General features: G+C 43.2%; 1 protein-coding gene across 4 annotated transcripts in view; it reads right to left on the bottom strand.

Moving 5' to 3' along the window:
- Positions 1-27,565, bottom strand: part of LOC110492492 (dedicator of cytokinesis protein 3) — a 103,652-nt gene that overhangs the window by 43,773 nt on the left and 32,314 nt on the right. For 2 of the 4 annotated variants that reach the window (XM_090203726.1, XM_090203727.1), the window contains exons 4-13: positions 24,013-24,071; positions 20,285-20,381; positions 16,806-16,954; positions 15,770-15,854; positions 11,347-11,388; positions 9,299-9,477; positions 3,753-3,834; positions 3,503-3,563; positions 3,244-3,391; positions 662-750 (exon numbers count right to left, since the gene is read on the bottom strand). In XM_090203726.1, coding sequence (XP_090059852.1) covers positions 662-750; positions 3,244-3,391; positions 3,503-3,563; positions 3,753-3,834; positions 9,299-9,477; positions 11,347-11,388; positions 15,770-15,854; positions 16,806-16,954; positions 20,285-20,381; positions 24,013-24,071 — 991 coding nt within the window. The remainder of the gene's footprint in view (positions 1-661; positions 751-3,243; positions 3,392-3,502; positions 3,564-3,752; positions 3,835-9,298; positions 9,478-11,346; positions 11,389-15,769; positions 15,855-16,805; positions 16,955-20,284; positions 20,382-24,012; positions 24,072-27,565) is intronic. The other 2 variants (XM_090203728.1, XM_090203729.1) reach the window with 1 other exon arrangement.

The following is a 27,565-nucleotide window of genomic DNA, read 5'->3' as shown; positions in this document are numbered from 1 at the left end:
AGAAAAAGAGAGAAGGGTATGGAACAAGACAAGATGACGGAATTCAGTGACTCATATTATGCTACAGAAATATACCAGTGTGAAGCACTAAAAAGACAATACTGAGCAACATGAAGATGCATGCAATACAGACATTCTATCAGTCTAAACAAAATGGAGGTCTGTTTGAACTGACATGTGGAACCACAGAACACATTTCCTCTGCATCATCACATTGTGGATGTATCCAGTACATGTGCAATGAAACGTCAAAAATGAGAGCCCTTTCCTTCACCTTATCCTTAATGCTGATTGACATAGTCATGGTGACCAATACGCCATTATGACAATGAATATCTGATTTAACCTTGGAGGACCTCTAAGACAGACATGGCCGGTAACGTCTGTCTCAAAGCTGAAACTAAACGTTCTATATACTTTACCTTCTTTGTCAGTTGGTTAATCACATCCTTTAACATGTAATGTCCTAGAAGTCCATTTCAATTCAGTCAATTTAGGAGACTAATTGCCATTTCAATAAAAAAAATGGAAAAACATTTTTCTTCAATGAGGATTTCTCAAGTTCTTGAAATGGAATTCCAATTACTTCCTGAATTGATTTCCATTGAAATGGAATGGACCAAAACCCTGGCCCCAGAGGATGAATGATCATCATATGTACCATAGTTGGTGCTAGGGGCTGAGTACTTTGTGCTGGACTTGCGTATGATGTTCTCGTGGATCTGAAACCACTCGTTCTCATTATTACATCTGGAGAAAAAGATAGAGAGAAGACAGAGGGAAGACAGAGAGATGATAGAGAGAAGACAGAGAAGATACAGAGAAAGAGAGAAGACACAGAGAAGATACAGAGAAAGAGAGAAGACAGAGAAGAAAGAGAGAAGATACAGAGAAGATACAGAGAAAGAGAGAAGATACAGAGAAGATACAGAGAAGATACAGAGAAAGAGAGAAGATACAGAGAAGATACAGAGAAAGAGAGAAGATACAGAGAAAATACAGAGAAAGAGAGAAGATACAGAGAAAGAGAGAAGATACAGAGAAGATACAGAGAAGAGAGAAGATACAAAGATACAGAGAAAGAGAGAAGATACAGAGAAAATACAGAGAAAGAGAGAAGATACAGAGAAAATACAGAGAAAGAGAGAAGATAGAGAAAGAGAGAAGATACAGAGAAAGAGAGAAGATAGAGAGAAGACAGCGGAGAAAGAGAGAAGATACAGAGAAAGAGAGAAGATACAGAGAAGATACAGAGAAAGAGAGAATACACAGAAAAGATACAGAGAAGATACAGAGAAAGAGAGAAGATACAGAGAAGATAGAGAGAAGACAGCGAAGAAAGAGAGAAGATACAGAGAAAGAGAGAAGATACAGAGAAGATACAGAGAAGATACAGAGAAAAAGAGAAGACACAGAGAAGATACAGAGAAGATACAGAGAAAGAGAGAAGATACAGAGAAGATACAGAGAAAGAGAGAAGATACAGAGAAGATAGAGAGAAGATACAGAGAAAGAGAGAAGATACAGAGAAGATAGAGAGAAGATACAGAGAAAGAGAGAAGATACGGAGAAGATACAGAGAAAGAAAGAAGATACAGAGAAGATACAGAGAAGAAAAATAGAAAGTAGAGAGAAAATAGAGAGAAGCATTAATGACACATACATTAGAGGGGGAGAGATGGGGAGATGGGGACGGTTGTGTCCCTGAAGCGAAAAGATACCAGTGGGGGGACATGCTATCAAGCAGCACATTACCCCAAAAGCACAGGCCTCTAAGCTGAGCTGACAGTCCGCTCTCTCTTCTCTCCTTTCCTCCTCTACGCCCTCTCCACCAGGCTTTTTCATTACTGTAGGCCAGTGGGCCCCAGGGAGAGGAATGGGGGGAAAGCACAGGCCTTATTTATTTGTATTTTTTATTTTACCTTTATTTAACTAGGCAAGTCAGTTAAGAACAAATTCTTATTTACAATGATGGCCTACCCCGGCCAAACCCAGACGACGCTGGGCCAATTGTGCGCTGCCCTATGGTACTCCCAATCACAACTGGATATGATACAGTCTGGATTCGAACCAGGGACTATAGTAACGCCTCTTGCACTGAGATGCAGTGCCTAAACCGCTGCGCAACTCGGGAACCCCTTATAGGTGGAGACAGTTCAGTGGCAGCTCTGCTCTACACTCAAAACGCTGCTCGCTTTTTCCTCTGAGGAGACGTGCATAGGGCTGATAATAATCATCATCATAACAATAGTTAACGTTATACTGCAATTCATTTCTATAATTCATTTAGTGTAGAGCAAGCTCCTTTAGATGTCCTTCTGCAATGTGGATAAAAGGGCATCGAAAACAGTGGAAAACAGTAGCGTCGGGCTATCTAGACCACATCCAAAAGCCCTGACAGAGTCCTGACAGAGGAGGCCGAATGCTGAGGAAGAGGGGGAGGAGAGGAGGAGGAGAGGGGGAAGAGAGAAGGAGGATAGGAGGACGCACATGCGTTATAGCTATCTGTTGAGTCACTGCCTCAGAATGCTTGGCTCAGTGTTATTTTCCCTTCTACTACTCCTCAAACTTTGTCCTCTAACTTTGTCTAAGTGCATTTGTCTAAGTGTCATCTCCCTCCTTTCTCATACGCACACACACAATCTCTCTCTGTCTATCTCTCTGACTTGCACTCTCACACTCTCTTTCTCACTCTCTCTCTCTCTCTCTCTCTCTCTCTCTCTCTGTCGCTCACTCATGCCTTCATTGCTTGGCGGGTTACAGGAGTGTCTCTTGCATGGTGCCTAACAGAGTGAGCCAGATTCCCATCACGCCAGGAGCACAATCTTAGGCCCTGGTTGAACAGATATTGATTTTCCAGAGGACACTTCATTATCATTCTGGTCCAAAAACAAAGCGCATCAACACAGTCAAGCCCTTGGTTGGGAACATTCACAGAACATTGGTAGAACATCATGCCTCAGTAAACACAGTGGAATTCCAACCAATGGCGCTGTCTCTGGAGTCTTTTTCACAGTCATTTTAATGGAGATATCTTTGTGAAAGGCTGATGACACATTACATTGTTAGTAGTCAGTTATTCTGGCTACTAACATCCATTTAGATGGCCTCCATATTTACCAGGACTCCAGCTACATGTAGTATGTGGTGTCAGCTAAATATTGCTTTAGTATTTAGAAAAAGGTTGGTTAATTGTAAATCGCTCTGGATAAGATCATGACTAAAATGTAGACTGTGACTCACGTGTAAACTTTGAGTACAAAGTCCTTCTCCTCTTTGAGGTCAGTGATGGTGTGAAACACGTCACTCATGGCCAGGACAGCACAGCCGTACGGTCTCCTGTACTGCACGTGGGGCAGACCCTTCTTTGAGTCATTCAACAGCATACGACCTGGATACAACAACAACAACAAAAACAACAATGCATTAGCTCCACATGAGTAATAGCTTTCCTGGAAATCACATTGTGATATTTCTGTTACTCCGTTTCACATAGGCTCACCAGTTCGTATGACATGTGTCACAATGTACAGATCTCTCTTCAAGTCCTTACTGCTCAGATCCTAAGGACAAAACAACCATTAACACAAAACACTGTAGCCGACTTACAGTGCATGGATGTTTCCACATTAGGTAACTACATTATTTGTCATTGCTGTTGAATCACATAATCCATGAATAGTTCATCCAAAGCTAAAATCCTATGAGTGTTTATCAGTGGCGTCATGTGAGTGCGGAGAGCGAAGAGTTACCGTGAAGAGAGCACACAGACGGTCCACTTTCTCTGGGTTCTTTGGCCCTCCATTTTTGTTTAGTCTCACCATAAACTTCTCACTAAGAAGGGAGATACAACATACAGAATATAACATGAATTAAGGCACATTGTTTTTAATTGAATCCTTATTAAAACCAGGAAGTCCCATTGAGATAAATCATCTATTTACAACGTGAAAGGAACCCTGAGCAGTCCTGTATCGTGCGTAAACAGGACACATGAGCGAAGTGACCTTGCGCTAAGGGTGACATGTTGTGAGTGGGGGGTGTGTGTACAAATAGGGCTATCTTCTGTATACCATCCCTACCTTGTCATGACACTTCAACTGATTGGCTGAAAGGCATTAAGAAGGAAAGAAATTCCAAAAATGTACTTCGAACAAGGCACACCTGTTAATTGAAATGCATGCCAGGTGACTACCTCATGAAGCTGGTTGAGAGAATGCCAAGAGTGTGCAAAGCTGTCATCAAGGCAAAGGGTGGTTACTTTGAAGAATCTAAAATAACACTTATTTTGTTACTACATGATTCCATATGTGTTATTTCATAGTTCTGATGCCTTTACATTTATTATACTATGTAGAAAATAGTACAATAAATAAAAAACATTGAATGAGTAGGTAAGTCCAAACGTTTGACTGGTACTGTATATATTTAGAACATATATACACTGAACCGAACAATGCTACAATTTCAATGATTTTACTAAGTTGGAGTTCATATAAGGAAATCAGTCAATTGAAATACATTTATTAGGCCCTAATCTATGTATTTCACATGACTGGGCAGAGCGCAGCCATGGGTGGGCCTTGGAGGGCATAGGCCTACCTACTTGGGAGCCAGGCCCAACCATTGGGGAGCCAGGCCCAGCCAATCAAAATTAGTTTTTCCCCACAAAAGGACTTTATTACAGAAATACAGAAATACTCCTCAATTTCATCAACTGTCCTGGTGGCTGGTCTCAGACGATCCCTCAGGTGAAGAAGCTGGGCGTGGAGGGCCTGGTCTGCGGTTGTGAGGCCGGTTGGAAGTACTGCCAATTTCTCTAAAACGACGTTGGAGACGCTTATGGTAGATAAATGAACATTAAATTCTCTGGCAACAGCGCTGGTGGAGATTCCTGCAGTCAGCATGCCAATTGCACACTCCCTCAAAATTAGGACATCTGTGGCATTATGTTGTGTGAAAAAAATGCATATTTAAGAGTGGCCTTTGATTGTCCCCAGCACAAGGTGCACCTGTGTAATGATCATGCTGTTTAATCAGTTTCTTTATATGCAACACATGTCAGGTTGATGGATTATCCTGGCAAAGGAGAAATGTAAACTATCAGGGATGTCAACATATTTGTATATTCTGTTATAATCTCCACCTGGCACAGCCAGAGGAGGACTGGCCACCACTCATAGCCTGGTTCCTCTCTAAGTTCCTTCCTAGGTTATGGCCTTTCTAGGGAGTTTTTCCTAGCCACCGTGCTTCTACACCTACATTGCTTGCTGTTTGGAGTTTTAGGCTGGGTTTCTGTCTTCTATTGTGTTATTGACTGTATGTTTGTTTATTCCATGTGTAACTCTGTGTTGTTGTTTGTGTCGCACTGCTTTGCTTTATCTTGGCCAGGTCACAGTTGTAAATGAAAACCTGTTCTCAACTGGCCTACCTGGTTAAATAAAGGTGAAATAAAGAAAAAGAAAAAAAAGAAACACAATACACCCATACCTAGAATTTTTTGCTCATTTATAAAAGCAATAAAACTGAAATATCACATTAACATAAGTAAATGGTAAGTAAATGGTTCAAGTCCGGGCTCTGGCTGGGCCACTCAAGGACATTCAGAGACTTGTCCCGAAGCCACTCCTGCGTTTTCTTGGCTGTGTGCTTAGGTTTGTTGTCCTGTTGAAAGGTGAACCTTTGTCCCAGTCTGAGGTCCTGGGCGCTATGCAGCAGGTTTTCATCAAGGAACTCTCTGTTCTTTGCGCTGTTCATCTTTGCCTCGATCCTGACTAGTCTTCCAGTCCCTGCCACTGAAAAACATTCCACAGCATGATGATGATGCTGCCGCCACCATGCTTCACCGTAGGAATGGTTCCAGGTTTCCTCCAGACGTGACGCTGGTCATTCAGGCCAAAGAGTTCAATCTTGGTTTCATCACACCAGAGAATCTTGTTTCTCATGGTCTGATAGTCTTAAGGTGTCTTTTGGCAAACACCAAACGGGCAGTCATGTGCCTTTTACTGAAGAGTAGATTCCATCTGGCCACTCTACCATAAAGGCCTAATTGGTGGAGTGGTGCAGTGATGGTTGTCCTTCTAGAAGGTTCTTCCATCTCCACAGAGGAACTCTAGAGCTCGGTCAGAGTGACCACTGAGTTCTTGGTCACTTTTCTGACCAAGGCCTTTCTCCACCGATTGCTCAGTTTGGCCGGGGGGCCAGCTTTAGGAAGAGTCTTGGTGGTTCCAAACTTCTTCCATTTAAGAATGATGGAGGCCACTGTGTTCTATGGGACCTTAAATGCTGCAGATATGTTTGGGTACACTTCCCCATGTTTGTGCCTCGACACAATCCTGTCTCTGAGTTCTACTGACAATTCCTTCGACCTCATGGCTTGGTTTTTGCTCTGACATGCACTGTCAACTGTGGGACCTTATATAGACAGGTGTGTGTCTTTCCAAATCATGTCCAAGTAATTGAGTTTACCACCTGTGGACACCAAGTTATAGCAACATCTCAAAGATGATCAATGGAAACAGGATGCACCTGAGCTCAATTTCGGATCTCATAGCAAATGGTCTGAATACTTATGTAAAAAACATGTGTTTTTTCTTTGTTATTATGGGGTCTTGTGTATATATTGCAGAGGAAATGGTTTTATTTTAACCATTTTAGGAGGGGTCTGAATACTTTCCGAAGGCACTGTACATGTCATGGGATGCTTTTCACAAGGACATATTATTTTGCGTCAGGATTCCTGAGCATGAAACGCATATGGGTTTTTCAGTGTGCTGGTTGGCTATATTGACGAAAAACTGATTCCATATGGGATTGAATGGTGGTCTTTTACACAGATGGGGTTCCATCTATCACGGGAGAGAGGCCAGTCCTCTGCACTCAAGTTCTCCCATATGGACACATTTTATGATCCACCGAGAGCAACTGGCGGCAAAAGAGCAGTGAGCACAGAACTGGGAGATATACTACAGCAGGTAACTTTGATTGTAAACTACATCAAACCACATCCACTGAGCACACGCCTGTTCACAAAACTATGTGGAAACATGGGATCAGAGCATGATGATGTTCTATTTCACACTGACGCTTGGTGGTTATTGAGAGGGAGTGATGGAAAGATTTTTTACATTGAGAGAGGAGCTGTTGTTAATCACAATGGATATAAAAAAAACAGACTTGGTTGACTTTCTGTGTAATGAATAGAAAATAACAGAAAACAGTATCAGTATGATGACTGCTCAAATCCAACGCTTTGAAGAGCACTTTGGGACGGACCTACTTCCCAATCCGTTTCACTGTGATCCTGGCTCAGTTGACATGCCGGTAAGTGAAATCGAACAGCTGATCGAGCTGTCATTTGACCGAATGCTGCAGACAACGCATTCACTACGGAGGATTTTCTATTCCTGACCCAAATAAATAGTGTTCAAAAAGAACCTGGAAACTAGAAAACATCTGACTTCTGACTTCAGTGCACTTGAGACCACTGGGACCTGGGAAAGAAAATCCTTTTGAACAGTCACCCAACTCGGAATTCCAACTCGGGAACTCGTACCTCTTTCTAGAGTTCTGACTTTCCGACCTAAAGATACCTGATGTCATGCTTTGGCCTCATATTTTCCCAATTGTCTTGAAAGAACCATAAAATTCATGGTAGGCCATGGCAGTGCTTGAGGCGTCACTACAGACCTGGGTTCGATCCCAGGCTGTGTCACAGCTGGCCGTGACCGGGAGACCAATGAGGCGGCGTACAATTGGCCCAGCTTTGACCGGGTTAGGGGAGTGTTTGGCCGGCCGGGATTTCCTTATCCCATCGCACTCTAGCGACTCCTTGTGGCAGGTCGGGCGCCTGCAAGCTGGTGTTTCCTCCGACACATTCTTGCGGCTGGCTTCCGGGTTGAGTGAGCAGTGTGTCAAGAAGCAGCGCAGCTTGGCAGGGTCGTGTTTCGGAGGACCCATGACGCTTGACCTTCTCCTCTCCCAAGTCTGTAGGGGAGATGCAGCGATGGGACAAGACTAACTACGAATTGGCTATCACAAAATTGGGGAGAAAAAGGGATAAAAGTAAAAAAATATATAATAATAAAATTAAAAATGCAATGGTAGGCTACCCTTTGCCAGCTCATATCTGTGTGAAGCTGGATTCAGTGCTCTCGTCTGCATTAATACCCAATATTGATCCAGGCTGGATGTGACAGCAGAGATGAGGTGCACATTGTCGACCACGCCCCCTGACTTTGAGAAGCTCCGATGCGACGCGCATCAAACACACCCATCTCATTAGTGGTGGTGAAATAACAGACATTATGTCAGACTAATTTTCAATTAACTGCCCAACATTAAAAGTATGTGAGTATGAGTTGAGAAAATCAGAAATACTGTTAGAATACTTTTCAATTGGCTGCCATAGCCCCAAATAAAAAAGTAAACACTGGCTGTTAATTACATAATTTATTTCACATGGATGGGGTCGCAAGAATTTTCAGATATGGGGTCGTGGGCCCAAAAAGTTTTGGAACCCCTGATTTAGCCAATGACACCTTCTTGATGATTAAATCAAATTAAAATGTTTGGTTGTCTCTCTATAATACTAGCCTCGTGGCTTTAGCTAGCCCAGATAGGTTCCCAATCTCCCAATCTCATAACTAGCTATCAAGCCATTTCAGACTATCAATCAAGTTAGAGTAGCTTGTCTAACTATCTTAGCTGCCATGCCTGCTTGCAAGGGTGCTAGACTTTAGAAAATACAAAAATTGCTTTAATTATTGGGTTATGAGACTATACACAAGGGTGGCAGTTGTAGCAAACTCCTAGGCAAACAAGTTCTTAAATAATCAATTTGATTGATACATTAAAATGACAATTGAACAGGCAAAGAGGTATGCTATATATTTTTTTTACATAGAATTAGCCACAATGATTATGGCGATAGAGTGCTGGAAAAAGCTGTTTCATTTGTTTGAAAAATAAAAAATTATCTGATTTCCTATCACCCCCCCACCCTTGTGTAATTCATGCCCTCTCTAAAATAATGGGTGCATGATGCCCCTGCCTGTATGTTCACATGTGTGTGTGTGTGTGTCCTGCAACCCTCCCTCCAGTAGTCTGCTTATTGTCATGTGCATCATAGAGGGAAAAGGTGTCCACATGTGTGTCCCGTGGTCCTCCCTCAAGTACCTGACCAGCATGTTCTTTCACGTGTTCATGTATAGGATGTGTGAATATGTCCTGTGTGTGAATGTGTCCTTTTTGTGTGTGTCCTGTGTGTGTATAGAGTGTTGACTGTGCGTGTAGCGACCTGATCTGTTTGTTATCGCGGGTGTCGTAGAGGGAGAAGAAGACATCTGCGTCCTCGCTGATGGTGTTATAGGTGAAGCTCTTCAAGTTGATGAAGAGGTGGTGCTGCACCGGAACATGGCAACCATCTCCATGACGCTGACGCATGTTGTCGCCCTGAGAACGAACGGACGACGAACACTAACAAGACAGGTCCTTACTGTGGGGCAAAGCTCCGACTGCGCTGCACACATGCTATGTACAGTGGGGCAAAAAAGTAGTTAGTCAGCCACCAATTGTGCAAGTTCTCCCACTTAAAAAGATGAGAGAGGCCTGTAATTTTCATCATAGGTACACTTCAACTATGACAGACAAAATTAGAAAAATGAATTTATTTGCAAATTGTGGTGGAAAATAAGTATTTGGTCAATAACAAAAGTTTATCTCAATACTTTGTTATATACCCTTTGTTGGCAATGACAGAGGTCAAACGTTTTCTGTAAGTCTTCACAAGGTTTTCAAACACTCTTGCTGGTATTTTGGCCCATTCCTCCATGCAGATCTCCTCTAGAGCAGTGATGTTTTGGGGCTGTTGCTGGGCAACACGGACTTTCAACTCCCTCCAAAGATTTTCTATGGGGTTGAGATCTGGAGACTGGCTAGGCCACTTCGTTGCCCGTGCGGTGTGTTTGGGATCATTGTCATGCTGAAAGACCCAGCCACGTTTCATCTTCAATGCTGAAGATCCTTGCTGATGGAAGGAGGTTTTCACTCAAAATCTCACGATACATGGCCCCATTCATTCTTTCCTTTACACGGATCAGTCGTCCTGGTCCCTTTGCAGAAAAACAGCCCCAAAGCATGATGTTTCCACCCCCATGCTTCACAGTAGGTATGGTGTTCTTTGGATGCAACTCGGCATTCTTTGTCCTCCAAACACGACGAGTTGATTTTTTACCAAAAAGTTATATTTTGGTTTCATCTGACCATATGACATTCTCCCAATCTTCTTCTGGATCATCCAAATGCTCTCTAGCAAACTTCAGACGGGCCTGGACATGTACTGGCTTAAGCAGGGGGACACGTCTGTCACTGCAGGATTTGAGTCCCTGGCAGCGTAGTGTGTTACTGATGGTAGGCTTTGTTACTTTGGTCTCAGCTCTCTGCGGGTCATTCACTAGGTCCCCCCGTGTGGTTCTGGGATTTTTGCTCAGCGTTCTTGTGATCATTTTGACCCCACGGGGTGAGATCTTGCGTGGAGCCCCAGATCGAGGGAGAATATCAGTGGTCTTGTATGTCTTCCATTTCCTAATAATTGCTCCCACAGTTGATTTCTTCAAACCAAGCTGCTTACCTATTGCAGATTCAGTCTTCCCAGCCTGGTGCAGGTCTACAATTTTGTTTCTGGTGTCCTTTGACAGCTCTTTGGTCTTGGCCATAGTGGAGTTTGGAGTGTGACTGTTTGAGGTTGTGGACAGGTGTCTTTTATACTGATAACAAGTTCAAACAGGTGCCATTAATACAGGTAACGAGTGGAGGACAGAGGAGCCTCTTAAAGAAGAAGTTACAGGTCTGTGAGAGCCAGAAGTCTTGCTTGTTTGTTGGGACCAAATACGTATTTTCCACCATCATTTGCAAATAAATTCATTAAAAATCCTACAATGTGATTTTCTGGAATTTTTTTTCTAATTTTGTCTGTCATAGTTGAAGTGTACTTATCTCATCTTTTTAAGCGGGAGAACTTGCACAATTGGTGGCTGACTAAATACTTTTTTGCCCCACTGTATATCTATCCTGTGAAGGTTGTCACTGTGTAGTAGACATTATAGTGGATGTGGTTTGCAAGCTAGGTGATTGTTCACATTGAATGGATTTGTGTTTGTGTTTATGGTAGTGTTGATGGCGAAGTTGATCATTCAAAATGGTGCCATGTGTTTTATCAGTAAAATTATATTTTCAATTAAATGAGTGACAAAGTGTTGGTAATCATAAAAAATGGTGGCGTGTCAAGTTCTCATATACTGTATCTCAACTGGTTATCTAGTGTCATAGATTTAATTGAGGTCATACCTGGTTTGTGCTTGGCTGGCCACTGTGTCGGCTGGATGCATGCTGTGGGGTACACAGAGGGAAAGAGAGAGATTTCAGTTTAGTCAACCCATTTTATTGCCTTCTTACTCATGATCAATAAACTCGTTTGGTTTGTACACCTCAAATCGGGTCTCACAAAGAACCCACACCTGTTGTATAGTACAGTGCAATAGATGCATGAAATCTGATAAAAAGGCGCCCACCAATTTTGCCAAGAGGCTGCTTCAGTGAGCTGTATCCCTAAAATAAGCCCACGAGGTAGAACGTTAGCCCGTGGGAGACAAGAGGACAAAGCCTGTATCACCTACACACACACATAATCACACACACACACACCTCTGTGCTCTGCAACCTTAGAGATCTCCTTTACTCCTGCCTGAAGAGGCGCCAAGGCCTGTGTATCCTGCCAAAAACAAGCTCACTTTCATCGACAGAGTGAGGAGGCTTTTTGGCAGGGATGTGCCATGCTGTTGTTTCTGGGCCAAGCACTTACTGCACTAACAATCTTCCTGCAAAGCCGCAACAAACGGCACAGGTATAATAGGCGACCGCTGGGAAGTTGGACTATTGGTCAGACTGGGTCTACCATTTCCAAGATGGCTTCCCCCAAAACATGACATGGGCATCTATCTATCTACTCTGAGCAGTGACTACACTTAGCTAATTCTGGATCTGGCTGAGTATTCTTTCACTGGAGGTGTAAACTTAGCTTAGAACTCCCTCCTACATTACTATAGTTTAGAACTCCCTCCTACCCTACGTTACTACATTTTAGAAATCCCTCCTACCCTACGTTAATACAGTTTAGAACTCCCTCCTACATTACTATAGCTTAGAACTCCCTCCTACATTACTATAGCTTAGAACTCCCTCCTACATTACTACAGTTTAGAACTCCCTCCTACATTACTATAGTTTAGAACTCACTCCTACATTACTATAGTTTAGAACACCCTCCTACATTACTTTAGTTTAGAACTCCCTCCTACATTACTATAGCTTAGAACTCCCTCCTACATTACTATAGTTTAGAACTCCCTCCTACCCTACGTTACTACAGTTTAGAACACCCTCCTACATTACTTTAGTTTAGATCTGCCTCCTACATTACTACAGTTTAGAACTCCCTCCTACCCTACGTTACTACAGTTTAGAACACCCTCCTACATTACTTTAGATCTGCCTCCTACATTACTACAGTTTAGAACTCACTCCTACATTACTACAGTTTAGAACTCACTCCTACATTACTACAGTTTAGAACTCCCTCCTACCCTACATTACTACAGTTTAGAACTCCCTCCTACCCTACGTTACTACAGTTTAGAACTCCCTCCTACCCTACGTTAATACAGTTTAGAACTCACTCCTACATTACTACAGTTTAGAACTCACTCCTACATTACTACAGTTTAGAACTCCCTCCTACCCTACATTACTACAGTTTAGAACTCCCTCCTACATTACTACAGTTTAGAACTCCCTCCTACCCTACGTTACTACAGTTTAGAACTCCCTCCTACCCTACGTTAATACAGTTTAGAACTCCCTCTTACCCTACGTTACTACAGTTTAGAACACCCTCCTACGTTACTACAGTTTAGAACTCACTCCTACGTTACTACAGTTTAGAACTCCCGCCTACAATACGTTACTACAGTTTAGAACTCCCTCCTACGTTACTACAGTTTAGAACTCCCTCCTATGTTACTACAGTTTAGAACTCACTCCTACGTTACTACAGTTTAGAACTCCCGCCTACAATACGTTACTACAGTTTAGAACTCCCTCCTACGTTACTACAGTTTAGAACTCCCTCCTACGTTACTACAGTTTAGAACTCACTCCTACATTACTACAGTTTAGAACTCCCGCCTACAATACGTTACTACAGTTTAGAACACCCTCCTACGTTACTACAGTTTAGAACTCCCGCCTACAATACGTTACTACAGTTTAGAACTCCCTCCTACGTTACTACAGTTTAGAACTCCCTCCTACGTTACTACAGTTTAGAACTCACTCCTACGTTACTACAGTTTAGAACTCCCACCTACAATACGTTACTACAGTTTAGAACACCCTCCTACATTACTACAGTTTAGAACTCCCTCCTACGTTACTACAGTTTAGAACTCACTCCTACGTTACTACAGTTTAGAACTCCCGCCTACAATACGTTACTACAGTTTAGAACTCCATCCTACATTACTATAGTTTAGAACTCACTCCTACGTTACTATAGATTAGAACTCCATCCTACGTTACTACAGTTTAGAACTCCCTCTTACCCTACGTTACTACAGTTTAGAACTCCCTCCTACCCTACGTTACTACAGTTTAGAACTCCCTCCTACATTACGTTACTACAGTTTAGAACTCCCTCCTACCCTATGTTACTACAGTTTAGAACTCCCTCCTACCCTACGTTACTACAGTTTAGAACTCCCTCCTACCCTACGTTACTACAGTTTAGAACTCCCTCTTACCCTACGTTACTACAGTTTAGAACGCCCTCCTACATTACTACAGTTTAGAACTCCCTCTTACCCTACGTTACTACAGTTTAGAACTCCCTCCTACCCTACGTTACTACAGTTTAGAACTCCCTCCTACCCTACGTTACTACAGTTTAGAACTCCCTCCTACATTACGTTACTACAGTTTAGAACGCCCTCCTACATTACTACAGTTTAGAACTCCCTCTTACCCTACGTTACTACAGTTTAGAACTCCCTCCTACCCTACGTTACTACAGTTTAGAACTCCCTCCTACCCTAAGTTACTACAGTTTAGAACTCACTCCTACCCTACGTTACTACAGTTTAGAACTCCCTCCTACATTACTACAGTTTAGAACTCCCTCCTACCCTACGTTACTACAGTTTAGAACTCCCTCCTACCCTATGTTACTACAGTTTAGAACTCCCTCATACGTTACTACAGCTTATTGAAAATCCCAAGAGAACATTTAGGATATAACTTATATATTATTTCTTAACTGGAGATGGGATTAGTTTACGTAACCCAGACTGTAACATGTAATTAATTTACAATAACCCAACGTGTGTTTTTACAAAACCTCTTCTAGGTTGTCACAGCGCATTCTTGCTTGTGAGAGTCACGTGTGTGCTGGGAGAGGGACAAACTCAATATGACAGCAGCGTGCGCTTAAAGAATAGGGGGGATGAAATGGTTAGATCCACAACAGCGGAGTCGCGCCTCTCATGAATCACCTTCCTATGGATGATTTGATAATCGGCAAATTCCCTAACACACACACACACACACACACACACACATGCACACACACGCATGCACATGTACACGCACTCCAAAATACCCTCGCTCAGAAAATGCATACAGGACACACACACACACACACACACACACATTTACACGTTCATAAGAAGGCAGACACACACAAAATAATATAGCACAAAGGCATATGCACACACACACTCACACGCAAACAGAATCCAACGTTCATTTGCATAAACACTCTCTCTGTGTCAGTGTACCATACAAATAAATAATTAACACCCACACACTTCTATTAGAAAACTATCACACACAAGAGTCATATATGTGTAAGTACACTATGCATGTATAATATCTGTGTAAGTACACTATGCATGTATAATATCTGTGAAAGTACACTATGCATATATAATATCTGTGGAAGTACACTATGCATGTATAATATCTGTGTAAGTACACTATGCATGTATAATATCTGTGGAAGTACACTATGCATGTATAATATCTGTGGAAGTACACTATGCATGTATAATATCTGTGGAAGAACACTATGCATGTATAATAATGCATAGTAAATGCACATCTTGAGGGCAGGTTGACTTGTATTGGGATGAGTCTTGTCCTGGAGGCAGAACTGAGCTGCAAAGACAAAATTGGCTATATTGTAAAAATCCATGAAAAAAAATGTGCTTTTTGGTCTTAATTTAAGGTTAGGGTTAGGCATTAAGGTTAACAGCATGGTTAGGGTTAGGTTAAAAGAACTAGAACAAGATTCATGACCTGCATCTTGAGGGTCACTGTTTTCTTAATGGCCAGGGGGTTGACAGAGTTAACGATAATGGCCAGGGGGTTGACAGAGATAACAATAACGGCCAAGGGGATGACAGAGATAACAATAATGGCCAGGAGGTTGACAGGGCTATCAATAATTGCCAGGGGGTTGACAGAGATAACGATAATGGCCAGGCGGTTGACAGAGATAACGATAATGGCCAGGGGGTTGACAGGGCTATGAATATTTGCCAGGCGGTTGACAGGGCTAACGATGTGTAATACATTTGCATTCACCCATAACACCCACATAATATGGCCATGTACAGAATGCACCAATTACAGAAAAAGTTTAATATGTTCACAGTACCAATTTGTAGAGTTCAGATACACTGATATGATCCTGATCCACCATTTCAAACTCCTTTCTAGGAACAAGGTCCAAGCCAAGGTGCCTATTGAGAGAGAGAGAGAGAGAGAGAGAGAGAGAGAGAGAGAGAGAGAGAGAGAGAGAGAGAGAGAGAGAGAGAGAGAGAGAGAGAGAGAGAGAGAGAGAGAGAGAGAGAGAGAGAGAGAGAGAGATGGGGAGTCCACAAATCATAACATTAACCATCCAAGAAAACACAACTGACATTCAAAAAGCATTTCCTCATTAATAAGCACTGTCTGAACAACTAATTAGCTCATTGGCAGCACGTTAACATTCATACAACTTCCCAACTAAACAGTGTTTTTATGTTGTATGCAGTTTAGCTAAATATACATATTTTTTAAGTATCTAAATCACCCAAATCCATTTAACTAAGATTAAGTGAACATTTCAAGTTGACCCAACATATGGCCTTTTCATTTTAAGCTCTTCCTTGGATGATGAGGATGGAGCCGAGAGAGCTCTCTCTACGGGTGGCTACTAATCTAGTTGATAACGTAGGATCAATCAGTAAGGATAGCTCACATTACTTCATTCAGTAAGCACAATATAATTCACATGGCTTCCTCTTCTATGGGCACAGCAGGAATTTATATCTGATGTTGACAATGTTCTCATCAACAGCACAGCATCATGTCCAGGGCTCTAAATTACAATTTTCCTTGGTAGCACTGGTGCTGCAAACTTTAAAAAGATAGGAGCACAACATAGGAGCACCCGTAGGATGGATAGAGCATGGTGCTGGCAACACCAAGGACCTGGGATCAATTCATTCCCCTTGGGGCCAACTATAGAGTATTGCATAAGTACTCTGATAAGTACTAGAAGTCTCTTCGGATAGACGCATCTGCTAAATGACTGTGTCATTACATTACATCTACATTATATACTGTAACATGATACAGTGTTATACACACACACACGCGGTCACACTCAATATGGTCTCTTGCCCATGCGATACAGTACAGTAACTCACTCGTTGCCCCAGTCCAGGCGCACAGTGATGTGGCGTTTGATCTCTCTGGTCTGGTCTTGGGCCAGGTGACCCTGGATGAGCTGCCGGCGCAGGTCGATGAGCTCATTCATCACATGACGCAGTTTGTGGAACAGGTCCACCTTGTGCTTCTGTGTGGATCACATACACAACAATATGATCAAAACATAGAACATTGCATATGACATTACATGGTTCAATACACATTGAGTCTTGGAGACTCCCACACTATAGTATGCCTACTGCATATTGGTCTGAACAATGACATTTCCATGTTAGTACCCCTATGTTGATGAGAGTTCCCTGGTCTGCTATGGGAGAACCCAGTACCTCCAGCTCCAGGCAGCCTCATGATTCGATCCCTGGTTTTAAATATACTTCCATTATGAAACACACAGCTAACCAACTAGATACTGTCAGAGTGCAGGTGTTCCTCCTGACAGAAGAAGGTCAGGGTTATGAAAGTGTAATGAGTGTTAATAAAACACACTGTGACATGGCTGTGTCATGAAATAATTATGCCGGAATTATGCAGCTATTAAGGAAAATGGTTCAGTGAAGCCTGTTCTCTGTTATTAACAACCAACAAGGATCTTTCTTTTCTACTGGAGGTTACATATGATACCATATGCTAAAATACTCGTATAATTAATTAAGAAGATAGAACAAAAAAATACAAGTCCTACTAGGCTACGTAGTTACCATATGAGTTCCACTGGAGGCTGCCTAGTGGTTCTACTGGAGGCTACGTAGTTACCATATGAGTTCTACTGGAGGCTACCTAGTTACCATGTGAGTTCTACTGGAGGCTATCCAGTTACCATATGAGTTCTACTGGAGAATACCCAGTTACCATATGAGTTCCACTGGCGGCTGCCTAGTTACCATATGCTTTCTATTGGAGGCTGCCTAGTTACCATATGAGTTCCACTGGAGGCTGCCTAGTGGTTCTACTGGAGGCTACGTAGTTACCATATGAGTTCCACTGGAGGCTGCCTAGTGGTTCTACTGGAGGCTACCTAGTTACCATATGAGTTCCACTGGAGGCTGCCTAGTGGTTCTACTGGAGGCTACCTAGTTACCATATGAGTTCCACTGGAGGCTGCCTAGTGGTTCTACTGGAGGCTACCTAGTTACCATATGCTTTCTATTGGAGGCTGCCTAGTTACCATATGAGTTCCACTGGAGGCTGCCTAGTGGTTCTACTGGAGGCTACCTAGTTACCATATGAGTTCCACTGGAGGCTGCCTAGTGGTTCTACTGGAGGCTACCTAGTTACCATATGCGTTCTACTGGAGGCTGCCTAGTGGTTCTACTGGAGGCTACCTAGTTACCATATGCTTTCTATTGGAGGCTGCCTAGTTACCATATGAGTTCCACTGGAGGCTGCCTAGTGGTTCTACTGGAGGCTACCTAGTTACCATATGCGTTCTACTGGAGGCTGCCTAGTGGTTCTACTGGAGGCTACCTAGTTACCATATGCTTTCTATTGGAGGCTGCCTAGTTACCATATGAGTTCCACTGGAGGCTGCCTAGTGGTTCTACTGGAGGCTACCTAGTTACCATATGAGTTCCACTGGAGGCTGCCTAGTGGTTCTACTGGAGGCTACCTAGTTACCATATGCGTTCTACTGGAGGCTGCCTAGTGGTTCTACTGGAGGCTACCTAGTTACCATATGCTTTCTATTGGAGGCTGCCTAGTTACCATATGAGTTCCACTGGAGGCTGCCTAGTGGTTCTACTGGAGAATACCCAGTTACCATATGAGTTCCACTGGCGGCTGCCTAGTTACCATATGCTTTCTATTGGAGGCTGCCTAGTTACCATATGAGTTCCACTGGCGGCTGCCTAGTTACCATATGAGTTCTACTGGAGGCTGCCTCGTTACCATATGAGTTCTACTGGAGGCTGCCTAGTTACCATAGGAGTTCTACTTGAGGTAACTAGTTACCATACGAGTTCCATTGGATGCTACCTAGTTACCATATGAGTTCTAACATAATTAATTAGGAAAATAATATTTTTTAAGTCCTACTCAGTTGACCTACAGGTGATACAGGGTTTCATCAGCCACAGGTTCATGGAAACAAACTTTTCTCCATGACCAAGGACATCACTTTTAATTGAGCAGCGCACACTACTTCCCAGGTTTGTTTAAATAAGTGCAAAGATTAAGCGCATCCACAACGTTCATGTACATTTAATGAGGGTAAACATTCCATGTTCTCAAACTGCTCATGGCTGTAGGAAAACAAAGATTTTAGTCAGAGTTGATGAGGCATCTCGGACGGCTGTTCTGTAAGGTCTAATTATGTACATTACAACAGATACACATTAATGCTCAAGCCATCGCTCCCTGAAGTACCACTATGAATTCTAATTGGCAGCAAAACGCCTCGAGGGCAAAACATTCAAGGAAAAATCTAATAAACTTGTCAACATCTAGCCAATGATACATCCTGCTTTTTATGGATGGTAACCGTGGTGGTGACTGGCTGCACTGGCTACCAAACAGGGGGGCAGAATGAGTGCAGTGTTAAATCAATGGTTTGTATTAGTCGTGCTTGACAGGAAGTTACATCACCACAGTGCCGCCCCAGGCTCCTTGGCTCCTCTGAGCATGAGCAGTCCTCAGTGAGAGGTTACGTAAAAACACGCTGCCAGCTCGACAACATCTCCCTCCTCTCAGCTCAAGCTGCAGCTACATTCAGTAGCTACATCCCCCTGGCTCCTGCCCCCTCTACATTTAGCATGATAAGGGTTTATTTAGGTCTCATGGAACATTTATAAAGTGAGAGGAGGATGAGGATGCTGGCTGAATGTACAGAACTGTATTGGGTTTTAAGTTGATGTTATAATAGACCATGACAGGTAAACATTAGCCTGGGCCAGATCTGTGTGGGCTTTAGCTATCTCTTCTGACTATCATTGGTATGAATGGCATGCCAACGATAGAGGAGTTGGCTACTGCACATAGAGATCTGGGACGAGGCTAGACAAAGAGCTGTGGTAACAGCAGAGTGACATACAGTGAAATTGCCTATGACAGCTAGCTATCTAGGACATTATTTATGGCCAATGACTATTTTTGGTTTTACAGTAATATGAAGACATAGAATGGAGTGGCAGCCTTTAGGACATGTTATGGGGATTCATGGGAAGGGGCTGTATTTGCAGTACAGTGTGTTCAACCCCAATGGTGTCTTACTATCCCACAGTATCTTGCAAATAGACATGGGCTTTTCAGGTATTGAATGAGGTTGATGGAAACTGCATACTGTAGGTAAAAATGTCTCTCATCAAATCCCTTGAACTGAGTATGTAATGCATGGATGGATGCAGCTCCTATTTCTTGTTCCCTTTCCGATGATCTTCTAACCCTGCACATTGCATCTAAACGGACCCAATGTTTCCTCGACACTAGACAGAGGTCTCCCAGTGAAAGGTGAAACGGTACTCACCACGTAGAGTTGCTTCCACAGCACGCCCCATTCCTGCAGGGTGGAGGTGGTCTCAGTGATGATAGGATCTTCCAGAGGCACCACCGTCTCACACACCCTAGGGTGAGACACACAGTTATAGAAACAGAGTCAGACACTCAGAAATATTCAGATTTGACAGAGGGAAACAAATAGAGAAACAAAAACAGAAATAATTGAACGCACGCACAAACACACATGGATACATACACACACTCAAGCATGCATGCACACACTCACTCACACATACACACACATTTAGATCACTGCCCTGAGCTGACACTGTAATGACATAACTCATGATTCAAAATAATAAAACATTACACAGTAATGAACTTTTCACTTTGTGAAATTAGGATTACAATGGATCATTAGAGCAAAAACACAATAGACATAATTTATTGTTCAGAGTGCCAACCATGAGACTAAATGTAAGACAAGAGAAAGACCTTCAGCAAGACAGAGAGAAGACAGCCAGGTTATGTTGTGAGATGTGGTTATATGCACTGTGGTTTTGGATTCCATAATGTACAACTATGCATTGCTGACCTTTTACATTTTGTTCTATATAAAATGGGTCTAGTTAAAACCATAAGACAGTTCATTCATTACATAACAAGTTAGAATGATACTCTATATCTCCAGCATAGATGTGATGCATTGGAAGAACTGAGGAGAAACCGTACAGATGTACATGATGTTAATTTGAGCCAGTTTTCCACAGTAGGAAAATAATCTGGCAGCAACATGAAATGTGAATTATTATCTGGTTTCTAATTCATTGACATTATTTCTAGGGGTTGATAACTTTTTCTTTAGGGCAAATCAAGTCTGACATTTTAAAGTAGAAATTACAAACTTTAGAAGCCTTCTTAAACCTTGAATACACTACAAGTTTCAATTTCATGCTGTGTAGGAAAGTTCTCAGCAACAAAAGAGTGATCAAATTAAGTTCCTACATCTGTAGGTGTTTCACATCATTAACCACACTGAACAGCAATGCACATATCTCAAGTGCAACTCTGAGCGGGGAAGTGTCACAATACCAACTTCTGCACCGTTAATTGATGATTGGGCGTCAGGTAGCCTCGCGGTTAAGAGTATTGGGCAAGTAACTGAAAGGTCGCTAGTTCGAATCCCCTAGTCAACTAGATAAAAAATCTGTCGATGTTCCCTTGAGCAAGGCACTAAACCCTAATTGCTCTGGAATAGAGTGTCTGCTAGATTACAGAAATGGGAATTTAAATGTTAAAATGTCATTGTTTTGAAAGCAAACGAGAGCTCTCTGACTAGGTCCTATGTGCTATAGCGGCACTGGAGGGCGTTGGTGTAACACTGTGAAGTATCCTCCCAGTCCACACTGTGAAGTATCCTCCCTGTCAACACTGTGAAGTATCCCCCCATTCCACACTGTGAAGTATCCTCCCAGTCCACACTGTGAAGTATCCTCCCTGTCAACACTGTGAAGTATCCCCCCATTCCACACTGTGAAGTATCCTCCCAGTCCACACTGTGAAGTATCCTCCCTGTCAACACTGTGAAGTATCCCCCCATTCCACACTGTGAAGTATCCCCCCATTCCACACTGTGAAGTATCCTCCCAGTCCACACTGTGAAGTATCCTCCCTGTCAACACTGTGAAGTATCCCCCCATTCCACACTGTGAAGTATCCTCCCAGTCCACACTGTGAAGTATCCTCCCTGTCAACACTGTGAAGTATCCTCCCTGTCCACACTGTGAAGTATCCTCCCTGTCAACACTGTGAAGTATCCTCCCTGTCAACACTGTGAAGTATCCTCCCTGTCCACACTGTGAAGTATCCTCCCTGTCCACACTGTGAAGTATCCTCCCTGTCAACACTGTGAAGTATCCTCCCAGTCCACACTGTGAAGTTCCTCCCTGTCAACACTGTGAAGTATCCTCCCTGTCCACACTGTGAAGTATCCTCCCTGTCAACACTGTGAAGTATCCTCCCTGTCAACACTGTGAAGTATCCTCCCAGTCCACACTGTGAAATATCCTCCCAGTCAACACTGTGAAGTATCCTCCCAGTCCACACTGTGAAGTATCCTCCCTGTCAACACTGTGAAGTATCCTCCCAGTCCACACTGTGAAGTATCCTCCCTGTCAACACTGTGAAGTATCCCCCCAGTCCACACTGTGAAGTATCCTCCCTGTCCACAATGTGAAGTATCCTCCCAGTCCCCACTGTGAAGTATCCTCCCAGTCCACAATGTGAAGTATCCTCCCAATCCACACTGTGAAGTATCCTCCCAGTCCACACTGTGAAATATCCTCCCATTCCACACTGTGAAGTATCCTCCCAGTCCACACTGGGAAGTATCCTCCCTGTCAACACTGTGAAGTATCCTCCCAGTCCACACTGGGAAGTATCCTCCCTGTCAACACTGTGAAGTATCCTCCCAGTCCACACTGTGAAGTATCCTCCCTGTCAACACTGTGAAGTATCCTCCCTGTCAACACTGTGAAGTATCCTCCCAGTCCACACTGGGAAGTATCCTCCCTGTCAACACTGTGAAGTATCCTCCCTGTCAACACTGTGAAGTATCCTCCCTGTCAACACTGTGAAGTATCCTCCCTGTCAACACTGTGAAGTATCCTCCCTGTCAACACTGTGAAGTATCCTCCCTGTCCACACTGTGAAGTTCCTCCCTGTCCACAATGTGAAGTATCCTCCCTGTCAACACTGTGAAGTATCCTCCCTGTCAACACTGTGAAGTATCCTCCCTGTCAACACTGTGAAGTATCCTCCCTGTCAACACTGTGAAGTATCCTCCCTGTCAACACTGTGAAGTATCCTCCCTGTCAACACTGTGAAGTATCCTCCCAGTCCACACTGTGAAGTATCCTCCCTGTCAACACTGTGAAGTATCCTCCCAGTCCACACTGGGAAGTATCCTCCCTGTCAACACTGTGAAGTATCCTCCCAGTCCACACTGGGAAGTATCCTCCCTGTCAACACTGTGAAGTATCCTCCCTGTCAACACTGTGAAGTATCCTCCCTGTCAACACTGTGAAGTATCCTCCCTGTCAACACTGTGAAGTATCCTCCCAGTCCACACTGGGAAGTATCCTCCCTGTCCACACTGTGAAGTATCCTCCGTGCCCACACTGTGAAGTAGCCACCCAGTCCACACTGTAAAGATACTGATCCTAGCCTAATCTCCATCAACTCTAGCTGATAAATAGCTGCCTGCCTGCCTGCCTGCCTGCCTGCCTGCCTGCCTGCCTGCCTGCCTGCCTGTCTTTGCTCTGCCTGCTCTCTGCTTCCACTGCCATGAACAGCTTTTGTGCCTTGAACAGCTCTGATGACCACTGCTGTCGTGTATGTCCGTTGGAGGGTGTGTGTGTGTGTGTGTGTGTGTGTGTGTGTGTGTGTGTGTGTGTGTGTGTGTGTGTGTGTGTGTGTGTGTGTGTGTGTGTGTGTGTGTGTGTGGGCATGCTTCGCTGGCAAAGCAGAACTAATGCTGTTTAAGTATAGCTCCTCACAGATCAGTGATGAGGGAAATGAGGCCACAGAAATGGGCAAGACATGCACACACCACCCATCATTGAATCTGACCCAATGGCAGCATGACAGTATGTTGTGGGAAAGACAACGCTTCCTTTGACTTCCATGAACCAATGCTCCTGTTCCACTTATCTCATCTATCACAGTGGTCTTATGACTTAACAGGAAGAGACTCACCCTCTGTTGCTGACTGTGGATTTCTTCAGGTGGACATAGCTGGCTGGGAATATACCCTGCTGGATGGATAGGGCAAAAGTGTTAAAAAGAGAGTAGCAAGGTCCTGCAACTGAAGACCATAGTCTTCTACATGCATGTAAACAGTATGTCCCACATGTTGCATGTGTGTCCTGTGTTGTACTTGTTATGCTTTGGTCAACTGTAATGTGGAGCAGTTGTTAGAGGACTAGAGCTGTGTTGACAGAGAAAGACTACTGTAGCAACAAGCTACTCTTAGATTGTGGCTATTTTAATACTGCTCTAACTCTCTCTGACACACACACATACACTAGCACGCATGCACACACACAAACACACACACACACACAAGCTGCATATGCAGAAGTGCCAGCCCAATTGTAGCTGAGTTGGGGAGGACAGAACAGTGCAAACTGCCACCCGTGCAGTTCCTCTTTTTGCTATAATCTGACAGATGTGATGAATTGGCCACAGTATGCACAGCTGATTGTGGCAGCTCAGGGAGAGTATGAGCGAGGGAGCGTGGGAGGAAGAGTACATAACAAAATGGAGGCGTGTTGGTGGGGGACTGTAAATAGCTCATGAAAGTAGTGAAAGCAGGACGGGCATTAGCATCACATAAGACCTTGAGAGATCTGCCAGGATTGTTAGAAGTTTTTGTGTGTCTTTCTGGAACAGTATGTTATCTGGCATAACGCTAGATCGTACTGACTTTTGACTTCAGGTCGGTTTCAAAGAATGATGAGACAAAAGAGGTATCTGTAGCCTGGTCCCAGATCTGTAGATCAGTGCTTTATCCCTCTGTCCAGCACTGTCATGACATTGTAGACCACATACAGATCGGGGACTGGGGCCAGGCTAAGGCATCACTGGTTTCCCAGCTTATTAAGATACTGACTGAGTGACTGGTATCAGATGTCAGACATTTTGATTTGGAATATGAAGCCGGAGGAACGGGTACGGTAATAGACATGGTTTACTAAACAATCGATTGGATCGGAAGAGGATGTGTCAGTAATATTTCATAATAACTCACTGCAGTGCAGAATATTGATCGATGGCAGAAGCCATGGTGGTGCATTGCTTGGAGGTACTGTACATATTTAGTTCAAACATAGTGTACGCAAGGTACACACATCCAATAAACTTCCACAGCTGCAGGAAGGAACAGTACCACCTTTGGTCTCTTGGCTGTCCCACCCCAATGGGAGGTCAGCTCCCACTCAGCCCAGTCAAAGTTCTTCTCTGTCCAGGCACCCCAATGATAGAAACAGCTTCCCCCTGATGCTAGGCGAACAAAGTCCCTGCCCATCTTCTGAAAATGTCTGAAACCAAACCTCTTCAACGAGTATCTTAAATAAGAAAACTCAGTCTTATCCCTACCCCCAAAAAATAACAAATAAACTTGCACTTGACTATTCCTACTAGCACTGACTTTGCTGATAACTTATTTGAGGAAAACATGTATTACTACGACTGTGATATGTGGTTGTCTCACCTAACTATCTTAAGATGAATGCACTAACTGTAAGTCACTCTGGATAAGAGCGTCTGCTAAATCAGTGGATCCCAGCATTTTTTGGTTACTGTAGCACAAACTGAATTTTGCTCTGACTGGCGTATTCCTGAAGTACCCCCTCCTGTGCATTTTACCAGTAGGTCTATGGTCTCAAGGGTCTTCTTAAGTACTGTACCTCCTGTGGATAGGCGAAGTACACCCAGGGGTCCTTGTACCCCCGGTTGGGAACTACAGTTCTAAATAACTAAAATGTTAATGTAAAATGTAATGATACCATAGAAAAAATAAGATGAATACCTGCACACTCTTTGAATGCTCTTTGATTTTGAAAGTAATGTGGTCAGCCTGACAAAGAAACACTTAGTAATCAAAACATTGCTATTAAAATATAGGATTATTTTAGCAGCTGTAAGAGTATTGTCTTTTTACTGTACCTATCTAGGCCTTGTGTTAATCGAGCTCAATCTGGAGAAGTGTGCCAGTTTACATGGAGCTGCATGTCAGAACAACAGCTGAGCAGGCTCTCTGGGTGGGATGGCAGGAGACCACATCCTCCTCCCCTCTAACTCTCATCTCCCAGCTAAACACAAACTGCTGCAGGCTTTTATCGTAGATGCTCCAACATATTCTCCTGTTACACTCATGTAGGGTGGCAAAATTCTTGGAATTTTCAATAAATTCCCTGGTTTTCCAGAAATCTTGGTTGTAGGACTCTGGGTTTCATGCATATTCCATCCTGATTCAGGGAACCATCCAACTGGGATTTCGGGGAAAACCAGGAAATTTAAATTCCAGGAATTTAACAACCCTATACTCATCTCATTGGAAGAGAGATGAATGGTGAAAAGTACACTTGATGCCACAAAATAGGCCTCTTTGTATGAGCGGTGAAACACTTGTGGCTGTATTTTAACAACCTAATGCAATGGTACATCTAAATGCAGGAGGTAGCGGGGTGTGTCAGAAATATTTTCGCTATTTTCACTATCACAATTACCTGCGCACTTGATGGCATTGACGCAAAAGGGCTGGGTTGTGGGTGTGTCAAGGCTTGGCTCCTCACATATTTGTCACGTGCGCCGAATACAACAGTGAAATGCTGACTTACAAGCCCTAACCAACAGTACAATTTTTAAGTAGAAAATAGGTATTTGGTGAACAATAGATAACTAAGGAAATAAAAAACAAAAGTAAAAACACAGTGAAAAATAACAGAAGCGAGGCTATATATAGTAGTGAGGCTATAACAGTAGTGAGGTTATATACCGGCACCGGTTAGTCGGGCTAATTGAGGTAGTATGTACAGTTGAAGTCGGAAGTTTACATACACTCCACAAATTTCTTGCTAACAAACTATAGTTTTGGCAAGTCGGTTAGAACATTTACTTTGTGCATGACACAAGTAATTTATCCAACAATTGTTTTCAGACAGATTATTTCACTTGTAATTCACTGTATCACAATTCCAGTGGGTCAGAAGTCTACATACACTAAGTTGACTGTGCCTTTAAACAGCTTGGAAAATTCCAGAAAATGATGTAATGGCTTTAGAAGCTTCTGATAGGCTAATTGACATCATTTGAGTCAATTGGAGGTGTACATGTGGATGTATTTCAAGGTCTACCTTCAAACTCAGTTCCTCTTTGCTTGACATCATGGGAAAATAAAAAGAAATCAGCCAAGACATCAGGAAAAATGGTCTGGTTCTTCCTTGGGAGCAAACACCATGGGACCACGCAGCCGTCATACTGCTCAGGAAGGAAACACGTTCTGTCTCCTAGAGATTAACGTACTTTGGTGCGAAAAGTGCAAATCAATCCCAGAACAACAGCAAAGGACCTTGTGAAGATGCTGGAGGAAACAGGTACAAAAGTATCTATATCCACAGTAAAACGAGTCCTACAGTATATCGACATAACCTGAAAGGCTGCTCAACAAGGAAGAAGGCACTGCTCCAAAACTGCCATATAAAAGCCAGACTACGGTTTGCAACTGCACATGGGGGCAAAGATCGTA

Source organism: Oncorhynchus mykiss, chromosome 16 (genome assembly GCF_057628025.1).
Source record: "Oncorhynchus mykiss isolate SJ-2025 chromosome 16, ASM5762802v1, whole genome shotgun sequence".
Classification (NCBI taxonomy): domain Eukaryota; kingdom Metazoa; phylum Chordata; class Actinopteri; order Salmoniformes; family Salmonidae; genus Oncorhynchus; species Oncorhynchus mykiss.
Note: the sequence above shows the minus strand (reverse complement) of the source record. Positions and strands in the feature narration are given on the sequence as shown.